The 15632-nt window shown below is 39.7% G+C and overlaps 1 protein-coding gene across 1 annotated transcript; it reads left to right on the top strand.

Annotated features, from left to right (window-relative positions):
• Positions 1 to 868: 868 nt before the first annotated feature.
• On the top strand, positions 869 to 13876 carry LOC135461705 (E3 ubiquitin-protein ligase CHIP-like). Its single transcript, XM_064738906.1, has 7 exons — positions 869 to 1072; positions 2867 to 3065; positions 3892 to 4057; positions 4682 to 4757; positions 5664 to 5720; positions 13232 to 13348; positions 13868 to 13876. Exons 1-7 carry the CDS (start codon positions 983 to 985, stop codon positions 13874 to 13876), a joined length of 714 nt encoding a protein of 237 aa, XP_064594976.1. The 5' UTR covers positions 869 to 982.
• Positions 13877 to 15632: the final 1756 nt, after the last annotated feature.

Below are 15632 nucleotides of genomic sequence, written 5' to 3'. Positions count from 1 at the left end.
CCTTTGCCTGTATGACGTCTATCTTGTGACGAGGAGCCATGTAGGCCTAGGCCTGTATGACGTCTATCTCGTGACGAGGAGCCATGTAGGCCTTTGCCTGTATGACGTCTATCTTGTGACGAAGAGCCATGTAGGCCTAGGCCTGTATGACGTATATCTTGTGACGAGGAGCCATTTAGGCCTTTGCCTGTATGACGTCTATCTTGTGACGAAGAGCCATGTAGGTCCTGGCTTGTATAACGTTTATCTTGTTACGAGGAGCATTGTAGGCCAAGGCCTGAATGGCGTCTATCTAGTGACGAGGTGCCATGTAGGCCTAGGCCTGTATGACGTCTATCTTGTGACGAGGAACATTGTAGGCCTAGGCCTGTATGACGTCTATCTTGTGACGAGGAGCCATGTAAGCCTAGGCCTGTATGACGTCTATCTTCTGACGAGGAGCGAATGCGCTCAACTCATATTAACTCGAACTTGAGCCTTAAAAAGGCTGTGTATCTTAACAATACTGCTACCGTAGTTCTTCCGTCGACAGCTCCAAATATCGTTCACGGTGAAAATCATCCGTAGGCCTACTTAAACAGAAGCCAAAATCCGGGTGTGGGGACTACCTGTGCGCCTACATGTATTTGGAAGCCGTGGAACTGCACGTATTTCTATTTTAATTTGTTTCATTACTGTCGTGAACTCGCAAGGCACAACTTTAAACACATTACGATGTAGAATGTTCTAGAATATGAAGTGTCTTTAATCTGGACAGATAAGCCAAACATTAACATACATAATGGCGTATGATCGGTGTGGCGTCACTGCCTCACGTCCGTTGTCGGAGAAACAGACCTCTAACAGCTGACCTGAGTGGGGTATTATGGGATACGTCATGGATCCGTGATGAGGATTTGGGTTGCACTCGTTGGTGATTTTCATCCTTTTTGGTTGGGAAGAAGAGAAAACAAACTTTTTATTTGTTAGATATAACAATAGCATGAATGCAATGGATTTGAAAGATCAAGGAAACAAATTCTTTGCAGGAAGACGATATGACGACGCAATTTCTTGTTATTCCAAAGCGATAGTAAGTATCGAAAACAGGGGTCCCCATAAACCCGCGTTCACTAAACTTTGACACCAATGACCGCTTTCCTCGAAGCGCATTACGGCAAGGTGGCAGTCTCTTTCTGTACGACCAATATTTTGTGGCAAGAGGCATGGTCTAAAGCCTGTCGATGTTACATGCAATGCTTGTACTAACTTAATTTTGAAAGTTATCCATGCTGAAAACGTTGGTCGAAGGCACAGAAGCCAAAGTAAATTTCAGCAGTCCTTAGGGAATTTTTCAGATCAGGTGGCAGTCACAGTGATAAGGCTTTCTGCGTGTCCATTTATTCAAGTTAGATTCATTCAGTTTCGAGAAAGCGCACTTCCCCTCACATTACTCACATAAGGTAGTGGCAAGTAACTGTTATTTGTGATATGGGGTAACTCTCATCAAGCAACACAGTTTGCAAGAGTTGCAGAGAGAAACGGCCCCAAATTTGTCAGTTTGACGGTATTTAACATTTACTGCTAAATCTTAATTAGCATAAACTGACCTAAACCGTGTGGTCTCTGTAATTTACTAACCTGTTGTGAGTTTTGTTTTTTTGAGCAATTGTCCATGTGGAAGTCCATATGAGCGAAGCTGGGCGTTACGGTAGGAACTTTAGGCTACAGTAAACCCTGAAAATCTCCTTCTCTTTTGTCAGTTTGTGTTATCCCTATGGAATATGTTTGGTTAGGCCAACCTAAGGAAAGGTTAGTTCATTTGTAGGAATATGTGCAGCGGAGCTGTAACTTGCACAACTACGTTGGTCAATCAGATTTACCCCACTGCGCAACTAAGCGGCTAGATGACAGCAGTGTCATCTTATACATTGACAACAATGTGTAAACAAATTAAAAACATTGGACATCATTCTGTCAATAACCAGAAATTATGTTTAGTTCGAATACTATAGTTTGACTGAAGCACAGTCAGGTTGAGTCTGAGAAATATTATGTCCTGCCCTTCACCTGAGTGCCAATGAATGAATGAATGCTTGGGGTTTTATGTTGTACTTACAAATTGTTCAGTCATATGACGACAAGGAGTCAGTGGGTGTGGGTACATATAGTGTTTCTTCTTGTGGCAGGGCGACAAAACAAAGTCATAACATCTCCCCTTCTCATTACCACAACACAACATGGTAGGATAATCCAACAAAGAATGGCTCTCCAGACTGCTCTCTCCATTGATTTCAAGACAGCCACCATTTGAATCGTCAACGTCAACCAAACTCTTAGATTCCATAATTGGTATTTGATTTTATTACAGATAGTGCAAAACTAGGATTCTAGAAATAATCCGTTTCCAAAAAAGTTAAGATTGTTTGGCAAAAATATTCCAAGAAATCAAAAATCTCCCCCCCCCCCCCCAAAAAAAAAGTTCCCAACATTGTATTCATCTGTTTAATCGTATCTCAGCAGTCTTGAAAATATGGTGGTACCACATGCTTTCTCCTGAGAAATGGATTACCCCTGCAAAACTGTGGGTGGGAAAAGAAGATGTTATGACATGTATTTGGCAACACCAACAAGCGGTAGGGCCTTCAGCTAAAGGTTGAACAGCAGTGGTTATAGCATATCCAAATATTTCTCAATCTACTAGTCAGCGTACTTGGACTAGAAATTATAGTGTGTTAGACAACTGAACTGGGCCTGATGGAAGGTGTCATTGTATCTTATATAATGACAGGCATCTGTATTCTCTCACATTTATTTGCAATTCGCTTGATAAACAACATGGTAGATACATTGTCTGATTGTTGTAGTGTGGTGTCTGTCTGTTTAGATGAAGAGTCCAAACACACCAACATACTTCACAAACCGGGCGTTGTGTTACCTGAAGAAGAAGCAGTGGGAGAGGGCAGCACAAGACTGTAGGAATGCACTGGACCTAGATAGAGCCCTGGTGAAGGGTCACTTCTTCCTGGGTCAGGCGCTGGTCGAGCTGGGTGTATACGATGAGGGAGTAGGGAGCTTAAAGAGAGGTAAACCATCATACAGTGAGAACCCTACCACATGTGAAGTATTGACACATTTAGTCACTTATCATCAGCATCTCCGCACTTTTGTGGAATACAAGAAAATTATTTACACAGTTAGTTGAGCAGCATAAACTAACTTCTTTTAGTATTATAATGGCTGGAAACTACAGTTTATATAAGGTCCCAGGTGTGATGTTGAGCGATGATGTCATTTGTTAAAATGCCTGCAGGTGTGATGTTGATCGGTGATGTCATTTGTTAAAATGCCTGCAGGTGTGATGTTGATCGATGATGTCATTTGTTAAAATTGCCTGCAGGTGTGATGTTGATCAATGATGTCATTTGTTAAAATGCCTGCAGATGTGATGTTGATCGATGATGTCAGTTGTTAAAATGCCTGCAGGTGTGATGTTGATCAATGATGTCATTTGTTTAAATGCTTGCAGGTGTGATGTTGATCGATGATGTCAGTTGTTAAAATTGCCTGCAGGTGTGATGTTGATCTATGATGTCATTTGTTAAAATTGCCTGCAGGTGTGATGTTCATCAATGATGTCATTTGTTAAAATGCCTGTTGATGGAAAATATGTATGAAGTAGAGAGCTGTTATTGAAAGAGATCAAAAATAGGAATTTTTTCTTTATTGTTTTGGCATTAATTTGGCATTATTGTTTCCCTTGAAACCATGATCTTTGCTTCGGTGTTCCTTTTCATGTATCGCTTAAGCACCAATCATTCATTGACTTCATATTATTGATATTGCATAGAACTTGAAAGAAAATGACAGACTTGATGGTACTGATTGGTTTGCTTACTGTGTCCATTTCAGCCTTTGACTTGGCCAAAGAACAGAAACTGAACTTCGGAGATGATATTGCGAGTGCAATGCGCGTGGCCAAAAAGAAGAAGTGGAACAGTATTGAAGAAAAACGAATACAACAAGAGATTGACTTGCAGTCTTACATAAATAAACTCATTTTAGACGACAGAAATAGGTAAGTAAGTGAGCATTGTTTTGGTGAAGGTTGTGGTTGTTAAGGTAAACAGCAGAAATATTATCATTATGGACATGTACTAGACTGGTGGATATCAAATAGAAAGTGGATAAGGTAACGGTTGTAAATTTTGAGATGATGCTCTCAGGGACAGTCGAGTGCCAAAAAATGAAAAACTTGTAAATGAGCAACCTTAGAGTGAAGCAGATTCTGAGGTAGCTGGTTCCAAACCCAGAGAGGTGTTGGATAATTTTCAGCACCAGATTCTCTTCAATTCAGAAGCAAGGAAGTGTTTTTTCAAATAGCTATTTGGGTCATGGTTTCACAAATTTGCCAAAAGTTTATTTTTTTTTTGCTTGAGCAAACATGATTTGCATAAGCAACATAATACCATATTTAATTGTGTCTGACAAATTTTTTTGTGAAACACTGCATAGTGGACATGGGAAAAAAATGCTAATTTACTTCACTTATTAAGTGTGGTGAAACGAGGTTCTAGTACTGCCTTCCATGTATTGTCTTGTTTTGAACTTTCTGAAAGCTGCTGCAGAAACATGAGCAATATTGGTGCTATGCATACTACATGCATTACTTGTTTACATGTGATCTGATCTGTTTTACCAGGCATGTCGAAGCAGTGGAGGAGATAGTTGGGGAGGAAGATGTATCAAATGAGATTGAAACAATAGAAAAAGAACATGTAAGTCTCTTTATGCCATTTTCTAATGTGTGGAATCAATTTTAGAAAAGGATTTTGTCAGCGCTGTTTTATACCTTTAAGATATTGTGGGGTTATCTTAAAATAGGAATGCTCAGCTTGTTTGTTCTTGTCTCCCTAATGTAGTGTGCTCACTTCTGTAGTTGTTTTATAAGGTCATATCAATGATTTTACATATGCAACATTTTACATATATTAATAATTGTTAATAAATATGTATGTAGGCTTTTTTACATCATACTTTATAATAATTTTTCAGTCATATGATGTTGAGGAGTTATTAGGTTTGTGTACATATATTGTGTCTTCTAGTGGCAGGACCAGTCCATGCCCCCAATGTGGAGCCACCATTGAAGTATAATGTCTAATACACCAGACAGGGCACCCCACCCCACCTAACCTAGTTGCATATTGCCTGACCCCACACCCAGCCACATTATAGTGACACAGAGCCAGCCAGCCCTGTAAGGAATCTCAAACCTCCCAGTGCTGAGCGCCAGGCAATTCAGAAACAAGTAACATTTTCAAGGTCTTTGGTATGATGCAACCCGGGGGTGATCCCAGATATCCCCACATCAAGGTGGACACTAAAACCATTAGGTCACTGAAGAGGTTCCCCTTGTTAGTAGTGTCCAGTGTAAACATGTTGCATAGCAGGGAACCAGAGTAAAATGAAACCACACATTTCATCATACACCGGTCAGTCAACTGTGGTGTGTAGAGTTTTCCTCATTTGTAAAGAAAATGTCTGTGGTTAAGTTTATTCAGTACTTGAAGTTCTGAGTGTTAAGGTTTTTCAGGGATTTGTATATGTTGTTCTTCACTCCTTACTCTGGTATAAAACAACAATCAAATAATGTAAATATGAAATATACTGTCTGTTTTTAGCAAAGGCGCCTTGTGGAAGTAAATGAGTTGTTTGCCCAGCTGGATGAGAGAAGACGGGTAAGACATTATTGGATTCTCTTTTCTCAACTGGCACATCATCATTGATTCCCATACCTTTATTATATGGCCACCTAAGAGTTTACTTTTAAGTTTGATTAATTCTTTGTCAGAAAAACTTAGTGTAACTGTGTTGACATCTGAAGTATCATCTCAGGCCTGACTGTGCTTCTGAAAGTGATATTTAACATTCACATGCCAAACTCTAGGTGAAATACAGGAATTCTTCTTTTTCCATTTTTTTCTATTTTTCTCATGTTGTGAGAGTTGAGGTCTGAAATTGGACAGTTCATCACCAACATTACTACGAGCACTGTAATTCTTCCACGCAAAAAACTCACGGCCAACATTACTCCGAGCACTGTAATTCTTCCACGCACAAAACTTACGGCCAACATTACTACGAGCACTGTAATTCTTCCACGCACAAAACTTACGGCCAACATTACTCCGAGCACTGTAATTCTTCCACACACAAAACTCACGGCCAACATTACTCCGAGCACTGTAATTCTTCCACACACAAAACTCACTGCCAACATTACTCCGAGCACTGTAATTCTTCCACGCACAAAACTCACGGCCAACGATGCGCCGAGCACTGTAATTCTTCCACACACAAAACTCACTGCCAACATTACTCCGAGCACTGTAATTCTTCCACGCACAAAACTCACGGCCAACATTAAAACTCACGGCCAACATTACTCCGAGCACTGTAATTCTTCCACGCACAAAACTCACGGCCAACATTACTCCGAGCACTGTAATTCTTCCACACACAAAATTCACTGCCAACATTACTCCGAGCACTGTAATTCTTCCACGCACAAAACTTACGGCCAACATTACTACGAGGACTGTAATTCTTCCACACACAAAACTCACTGCCAACATTACTCCGAGCACTGTAATTCTTTCACGCACAAAACTTACGGCCAACATTACTCCGAGCACTGTAATTCTTCCACGCACAAAACTGATTGCCAACATTACTACGAGCACTGTAATTCTTCCACACACAAAACTCACTGCCAACATTACTCCGAGCACTGTAGTTCTTCCACACACAAAACTCACTGCCAACATTACTCCGAGCACTGTAATTCTTCCACACACAAAACTCACTGCCAACATTACTCCGAGCACTGTAATTCTTCCACACACAAAACTCACAGCCATCATTACTACGAGCACTGTAATTCTTCCACACACAAAACTCACCGCCAACATCACTCCGAGCACTGTAATTCTTCCACACACAAAACTCACGGCCAACATTACTCCGAGCACTGTAATTCTTCCACACGCAAAACTCACAGCCAACATTACTACGAGCACTGTAAATCTTCCACACACAAAACTCACGGCCAACATTACTCCGAGCACTGTAATTCTTCCACACACAAAACTCACGGCCAACATTACTCCGAGCACTGTAATTCTTCCACACACAAAACTCACGGCCAACATTACTCCGAGCACTGTAATTCTTCCACACACAAAACTCACGGCCAACATTAAAACTCACTGCCAACATTACTCCGAGCACTGTAATTCTTCCACACACAAAACTCACGGCCAACATTAAAACTCACTGCCAACATTACTCCGAGCACTGTAATTCTTCCACACACAAAACTCACAGCCAACATTAAAACTCACGGCCAACATTACTCCGAGCACTGTAATTCTTCCACACACAAAACTCACTGCCAACATTACTCCGAGCACTGTAATTCTTCCACACACAAAACTCACTGCCAACATTACTCCAAGCACTGTAATTCTTCCACACACAAAACTCACTGCCAACATTACTCCGAGCACTGTAATTCTTCCACACACAAAACTTACTGCCAGCATTACTCCGAGCACTGTAATTCTTCCACACACAAAACTCACTGCCAACATTACTCCGAGCACTGTAATTCTTCCACACACAAAACTGACGGCCAACATTACTCCGAGCACTGTAATTCTTCCACACACAAAACTGACGGCCAACATCACTACGAGCACTGTAATTCTTCCACACACAAAACTCACTGCCAACATTACTCCGAGCACTGTAATTCTTCCACGCACAAAACTCACGGCCAACATTAAAACTCACGGCCAACATTACTCCGAGCACTGTAATTCTTCCACACACAAAACTCACTGCCAACATTACTCCAAGCACTGTAATTCTTCCACACACAAAACTCACGGCAAACATTACTCCAAGCACTGTAATTCTTCCACACACAAAACTCACGGCAAACATTACTCCAAGCACTGTAATTCTTCCACACACAAAACTCACGGCAAACATTACTCCGAGCACTGTAATTCTTCCACACACAAAACTGACGGCCAACATTGAGCCGAGCACTGTAATTCTTCCACACGCAAAACTCACTGCCAACATTACTCCGAGCACTGTAATTCTTCCACACACAAAACTCACTGCCAACATTACTCCGAACACTGTAATTCTTCCACGCACAAAACTCACTGCCAACATTTCTCCGAGCACTGTAATTCTTCCACACACAAAACTCACCGCCAACATTACTCCGAGCACTGTAATTCTTCCACACACAAAACTCACTGCCAACATTACTCCGAGCACTGTAATTCTTCCACACACAAAACTCACTGCCAACATTACTCCGAGCACTGTAATTCTTCCACACACAAAACTCACGGCCAACATTACTCCGAGCACTGTAATTCTTCCACACACAAAACTCACGGCCAACATTGCGTCGAACACTGTAATTTTTCCACGCACAAAACTCACAGCCAACATTACTCCGAGCACTGTAATTCTTCCACACACAAAACTCACGGCCAACATTACTCCGAGCACTGTAATTCTTCCACACACAAAACTCACTGCAGACATTACTCCGAGCACTGTAATTCTTCCACACACAAAACTCACGGCCAACATTACTCCGAGCACTGTAATTCTTCCACACACAAAACTCACGGCCAACATTACCCCGAGCACTGTAATTCTTCCACACACAAAACTGATGGCCGACATTACTCCGAGCACTGTAATTCTTCCACACACAAAACTCACTGCCAGCATTAAATATTCTGGAAGTTGAGCTCCTATGAATTAGTCATTCGATATTTTTAAGTTACATGACCAGCTCTTCTACAACATGGAATGATCTGGAGTGATTATCCATGTTACGATCAGGCTCTCTGTTTCCTGTGTTACGTGTTGCAACTAATCCGACTCTTGTGGCATTTCCACTCTCTAGAAGTGGGATGTACCTGACTACTTGTGTGAGAAGATAAGCTTTTTAACCTGTAGCATACTAATCAGGCTCTTCTGTTATTTCCTCTCTCTAGAAGCTGGATGTACCTGACTACCTGTGTGAGAAGATATTCGTTTTACCTGTAGCATACTAATCAGGCTCTTCTGTTATTTCCTCTCTCTAGAAGCTGGATGTACCTGATTACCTTTGTGAGAAGATAAGCTGTTTTACCTGTAGCATGCTAATCAGGCTTATCTGTTATTTCCCCTCTGTAGAAGCTGGATGTACCTGATTGCATGTGTGAGAAGATAAGCTGTTTTACCTGTAGCATACTAATCAGGCTTATCTGTTATTTCCTCTCTGTAGAAGTGGGATGTACCTGATTACATGTGTGAGAAGATAAGCTGTTTTACCTGTAGAATGCTAATCAGGCTCATCTGTTATTTCACCTCTGTAGAAGCTGGATGTGCCTGACCACCTGTGTGAGAAGATAAGCTGTTTTACCTGTTGCATACTAATCAGGCTCATCTGTTATTTCCCCTCTGTAGAAGTGGTATGTACCTGATTACATGTGTGAGAAGATAAGCTGTTTTACCTGTAGAATGCTAATCAGGCTCATCTGTTATTTCTTCTCTCTAGAAGCAAAATGTATGTACCTGATTACATGTGTTAGAAGATGAACTGTTTTACCTGTAGCATACTAATCAGGCTCTTCTGTTATTCCTCTCTCTAGAAGCTGGATGTACCTGATTACCTTTGTGAGAAGATAAGCTGTTTTACCTGTTGCATGCTAATCAGGCTTATCTGTTATTTCCCCTCTGTAGAAGCTGGATGTACCTGATTGCATGTGTGAGAAGATAAGCTGTTTTACCTGTAGCATACTAATCAGGCTTATCTGTTATTTCCTCTCTGTAGAAGTGGGATGTACCTGATTACATGTGTGAGAAGATAAGCTGTTTTACCTGTAGAATGCTAATCAGGCTCATCTGTTATTTCCCCTCTGTAGAAGCTGGATGTGCCTGACCACCTGTGTGAGAAGATAAGCTGTTTTACCTGTAGCATACTAATCAGGCTCATCTGTTATTTCCCCTCTGTAGAAGTGGGATGTACCTGATTACATGTGTGAGAAGATAAGCTGTTTTACCTGTAGAATGCTAATCAGGCTCATCTGTTATTTCTTCTCTCTAGAAGCAAAATGTATGTACCTGATTACATGTGTTAGAAGATGAACTGTTTTACCTGTAGCATACTAATCAGGCTCTTCTGTTATTTCCTCTCTCTAGAAGCTGGATGTACCTGATTACCTTTGTGAGAAGATAAGCTGTTTTACCTGTAGCATGCTAATCAGGCTTATCTGTTATTTCCTCTCTGTAGAAGTGGGATGTACCTGATTACATGTGTGAGAAGATAAGCTGTTTTACCTGTAGAATGCTAATCAGGCTCATCTGTTATTTCCCCTCTGTAGAAGCTGGATGTGCCTGACCACCTGTGTGAGAAGATAAGCTGTTTTACCTCTAGCATACTAATCAGGCTCATCTGTTATTTCCCCTCTGTAGAAGTGGGATGTACCTGATTACATGTGTGAGAAGATAAGCTGTTTTACCTGTAGAATGCTAATCAGGCTCATCTGTTATTTCTTCTCTCTAGAAGCAAAATGTATGTACCTGATTACATGTGTTAGAAGATGAACTGTTTTACCTGTAGCATACTAATCAGGCTCTTCTGTTATTTCCTCTCTCTAGAAGCTGGATGTACCTGATTACCTTTGTGAGAAGATAAGCTGTTTTACCTGTTGCATGCTAATCAGGCTTATCTGTTATTTCCTCTCTGTAGAAGTGGGATGTACCTGATTACATGTGTGAGAAGATAAGCTGTTTTACTTGTAGAATGCTAATCAGGCTCATCTGTTATTTCCCCTCTGTAGAAGCTGGATGTGCCTGACCACCTGTGTGAGAAGATAAGCTGTTTTACCTGTAGCATACTAATCAGGCTCATCTGTTATTTCCCCTCTGTAGAAGTGGGATGTACCTGATTACATGTGTGAGAAGATAAGCTGTTTTACCTGTAGAATGCTAATCAGGCTCATCTGTTATTTCTTCTCTCTAGAAGCAAAATGTATGTACCTGATTACATGTGTTAGAAGATGAACTGTTTTACCTGTAGCATACTAATCAGGCTCTTCTGTTACTTCTTCTCTCTAGAAGCAAAATGTACCTGATTACCTGTGTGAGAAACTAAGCTGTTTTACCTGTAGCATGCTAATCAGGCTCATCTGTTATTTCCCCTCTCTAGAAGCTCAATGTACCTGATTACATGTGTGAGAAGATGAGCTGTTTTACCTGTTGCATGCTAATCAGGCTCTTCTGTTATTTCCCCTCTGTAGAAGCTGGATGTATCTAATTACCTGCATAAGAAGATGAGCTGTTTTACCTGTAGCATGCTAATCAGGCTCATCTGTTATTTCACCTCTGTAGAAGCTGGATGTACCTGATTACCTATGTGGGAAGATACTGTAAATGCCTTTTTATTCTCGGTCATAAACTTTTGCAGATTTGGTAAGAAGACACATTCGAGGAATCAACTTTCACAAATCTTAACAGAATTTTTGGACAACTGATTTTTGGACAAACGAAAATCAAACTCCAATACAGAAACGTCAAGTAATAAAATGACTCAATCATTCAAGTAACAGTGCTATCGTTTAAACTTTTTTGTAGCTGTGAGACGTGACAAAAATTCTATACAGTACAGTAACTTGATCAGACAAAGGAAGTTAATCCTCCTAAGGTTTTAATCTTTTAAAGACTGTTAATCTTTATAAGATGAACCCCTTACCTGCTGTGTGAGCAAATATTCATGTCACTCACTCCTGGAGACGACGAAGGATTAAATGTGATATATATAAATCCCACTGTTTAATTCTCGTGCATCAGCAGTGTGAGTGAAACTTTGAGTGAACTGTGACAGATATGAGTAAATTTCTCACAAATCATCATTATGAAAAGGAAGTTTGAAGCGCAGAAACTCCCGAACTATGTGTTGGGCGCGTCTGAAAGGTGATCTGACTGGAAGGCAAGTACAGTCGATAAAAAAACAGCCTCTCTCATCGTATGTATATCGTATCACTTTGTATGCCTCCAACCGCGGCAATAAATAAACAACAACAATGTCGCATTGTGGCGATCCTTGAACGGAGCTAAGCCTCCTTAAAAGACAGCAAGATTAACTGACGATCATTTAAGCTGGATTTGTGAAAGCCGGAATACATTCCTAATTATGTATTTCTAATTAATGTGTTTGAAAAAATGATAGAACTGTAGTGCTTTTTAACAAATTTAACAAATTTATAACTGTAACACATGTTACATTAATAAATTTCTTACATGGGTTTTATATGCGATGGCACTTATTTTCGCGCAAATGTGTTCACCACAAAATCTGTACCATGCACCTGACTACCTGTGTGAGAAAATAAGCTGTTTTACCTGTAGCATACTAATCAGGCTCTGTGTTATTTCCTCTCTCTAGAAGGTAGATGTACCTGACTATCTGTGTGAGAAGATAAGCTGTTTTATCTGTGGCACTCTAATCAGGCTCTGTGTTATTTCCTTTCTTTAGAAGCAGAGTGTACCTGACCACCTGTGTGAGAAGATTAGCTGTTTTTACCTGTAGCATACTAATCAGGCTCTTCTGTTATTTCCTCTCTCTAGAAGGTAGATGTACCTGACTACCTGTGTGAGAAAATAAGCTGTTTTACCTGTAGCATACTAATCAGGCTCTGTGTTATTTCCTCTCTCTAGAAGGTAGATGTACCTGACTATCTGTGTGAGAAGATAAGCTGTTTTATCTGTGGCACTCTAATCAGGCTCTGTGTTATTTCCTCTCTTTAGCAGCAGAGTGTACCTGACCACCTGTGTGTGAAGATTAGCTGTTTTATCTGTGGCACTCTAATCAGGCTCTGTGTTATTTCCTCTCTTTAGAAGCAGAGTGTACCTGACCCACCTGTGTGAGAAGATTAGCTGTTTTACCTGTAGCACACTAATCAGGCTCTGTGTTATTTCCTCTCTTTAGAAGCAGAGTGTACCTGACCACCTGTGTGAGAAGATAAGCTGTTTTACCTGTAGCACTCTAATCAGGCTCTGTGTTATTTCCTCTCTTTAGAAGCGGGATGTACCTGATTACCTGTGTGGGAAGATAAGCTGTTTTACCTGTAGCACTCTAATCAGGCTCTGTGTTATTTCCTCTCTTTAGAAGCGGGATGTACCTGACTACCTGTGTGGGAAGATAAGCTTTGAGCTGATGCGTGAACCTGTGATTACACCTAGTGGTATTACCTATGACAGAAAAGATATCGTAGAACATTTGCAGGTGAGACCCATTTTCTCTCCACACCTATAAAACAAACTGTTACAGGTATTTTGAACATAGTTTACTTACGGTGTCTTATCATTAGTTATAGCATTAACTAATGCATTCATCTGTTGTAAGTAAGCCCACTGCAAACATCGTAACGTCTTAATTTTTCTTTGTTTAAGTGCAGTTTTGAACAGTGCATTTTTGCTTTGCCCTACTGTTACTACAGGGGGGTCTTTGCCAACAGTAGGCTGTTTATGATGCTCATATTTGCCCTCCATCCATAATACTGACTGTCATTTGTTCATGAAAAATTCTTGAGTATGGTGTTGCAAGTTAATAAGTAATTGTAATCGCTCATCTGTTTTGGGTAGGCAGTAAGAAGAATAAACACTTTATTAATGCTTTCTAGTAAGAACTCCAGGTTCCTGTCTGGAGTTGATTTTGATGCCTTAATCTACATACCATGTGTCAATAAGGACAAATACGCAGCCTGGAAATTAGGCTTGACTTCTCAGTTTGCTCTGATTACAGACCATGTAGCTTATTACTCTTTGTGTACTTCAATGCATGTTGGGGCCTGTACGGCATAGTGATTAGTGTACCAGCACCGTGCAGTGACCCAGGAGCCTCTCTCCAGTCATACATGGCAAGGTCTGCCAGCAAATTATGAATAAATTCAAAGCATGTTAATAAGCACATTATCTTACAGTTTGAAATTTAAAAAAAAAAGAATAACTTCTTACTTTATACATGTTATAAACCATTTACCATATCCTTCATATTTGTTTACTAACTTCCCTGAAGGTGTTTATGAATGTCCAAAAAGAAAAAAAAAAAACATGTGAACTTAAGTAGCATAAGTAAAAATGAAAAAAGTATTGAAAGTGTAGTATTCCATATTAAAAATGTCTGGTTGGTAGAAAGTTCAAAGTGGTGTATTCCATATTTAAATGTCTGGTTGGTAGAAAGTTCAAAGTGGTGTATTCCATATTTAAATGTCTGGTTGGTAGAAACTTCAAAGTGGTGTATTCCATATTAAAAATGTCTGGTTGGTAGAAACTTCAAAGTAGTGTATTCCATATTTAAATGTCTGGTTGGTAGAAAGTTCAAAGTAGTGTATTCCATGTTGAAATGTCTGGTTGGTAGGAACTTCAAAGTAGTGTATTCCATATTTAAATGTCTGGTTGGTAGAAAGTTCAAAGTAGTGTATTCCATATTTAAATGTCTGGTTGGTAGAAACTTCAAAGTAGTGTATTCCATATTTAAATGTCTGGTTGGTAGAAACTTCAAAGTAGTGTTTTCCATATTTAAATGTCTGGTTGGTAGAAAGTTCAAAGTAGTGTATTCCATATTTAAATGTCTGGTTGGTAGAAAGTTCAAAGTAGTGTATTCCATATTTAAATGTCTGGTTGGTAGAAAGTTCAAAGTGGTGTATTCCATATTAAAATGTCTGGTTGGTAGAAAGTTCAAAGTGGTGTATTCCATATTAAAATGTCTGTTGGTAGAAAGTTCAAAGTGGTGTATTCCATATTTAAATGTCTGGTTGGTAGAAACTTCAAAGTAGTGTATTCCATATTTAAATGTCTGGTTGGTAGAAAGTTCAAAGTAGTGTATTCCATGTTAAAATGTCTGGTTGGTAGGAACTTCAAAGTAGTGTATTCCATATTTAAATGTCTGGTTGGTAGAAAGTTCAAAGTAGTGTATTCCATGTTGAAATGTCTGGTTGGTAGGAACTTCAAAGTAGTGTATTCCATATTTAAATGTCTGGTTGGTAGAAAGTTCAAAGTAGTGTATTCCATATTTAAATGTCTGGTTGGTAGAAACTTCAAAGTAGTGTATTCCATATTAAATGTCTGGTTGGTAGAAACTTCAAAGTAGTGTTTTCCATATTTAAATGTCTGGTTGGTAGAAAGTTCAAAGTAGTGTATTCCATATTTAAATGTCTGGTTGGTAGAAAGTTCAAAGTAGTGTATTCCATGTTAAAATGTCTGGTTGGTAGAAAGTTCAAAGTAGTGTATTCCATATTAAAATGTCTGGTTGGTAGAAAGTTCAAAGTAGTGTACTCCATATTTAAATGTCTGGTTGGTAGAAAGTTCAAAGTGGTTGTATTCCATATTAAAATGTCTGGTTGGTAGAAACTTCAAAGTAGTGTATTCCATATTTAAATGTCTGGTTGGTAGAAAGTTCAAAGTAGTGTATTCCATGTTGAAATGTCTGGTTGGTAGGAACTTCAAAGTAGTGTATTCCATATTTAAATGTCTGGTTGGTAGAAAGTTCAAAGTAGTGTATTCCATAT

This window comes from Liolophura sinensis, chromosome 1 (assembly GCF_032854445.1).
Source record: "Liolophura sinensis isolate JHLJ2023 chromosome 1, CUHK_Ljap_v2, whole genome shotgun sequence".
Classification (NCBI taxonomy): Eukaryota; Metazoa; Mollusca; class Polyplacophora; order Chitonida; family Chitonidae; genus Liolophura; species Liolophura sinensis.
Note: the sequence above shows the minus strand (reverse complement) of the source record. Positions and strands in the feature narration are given on the sequence as shown.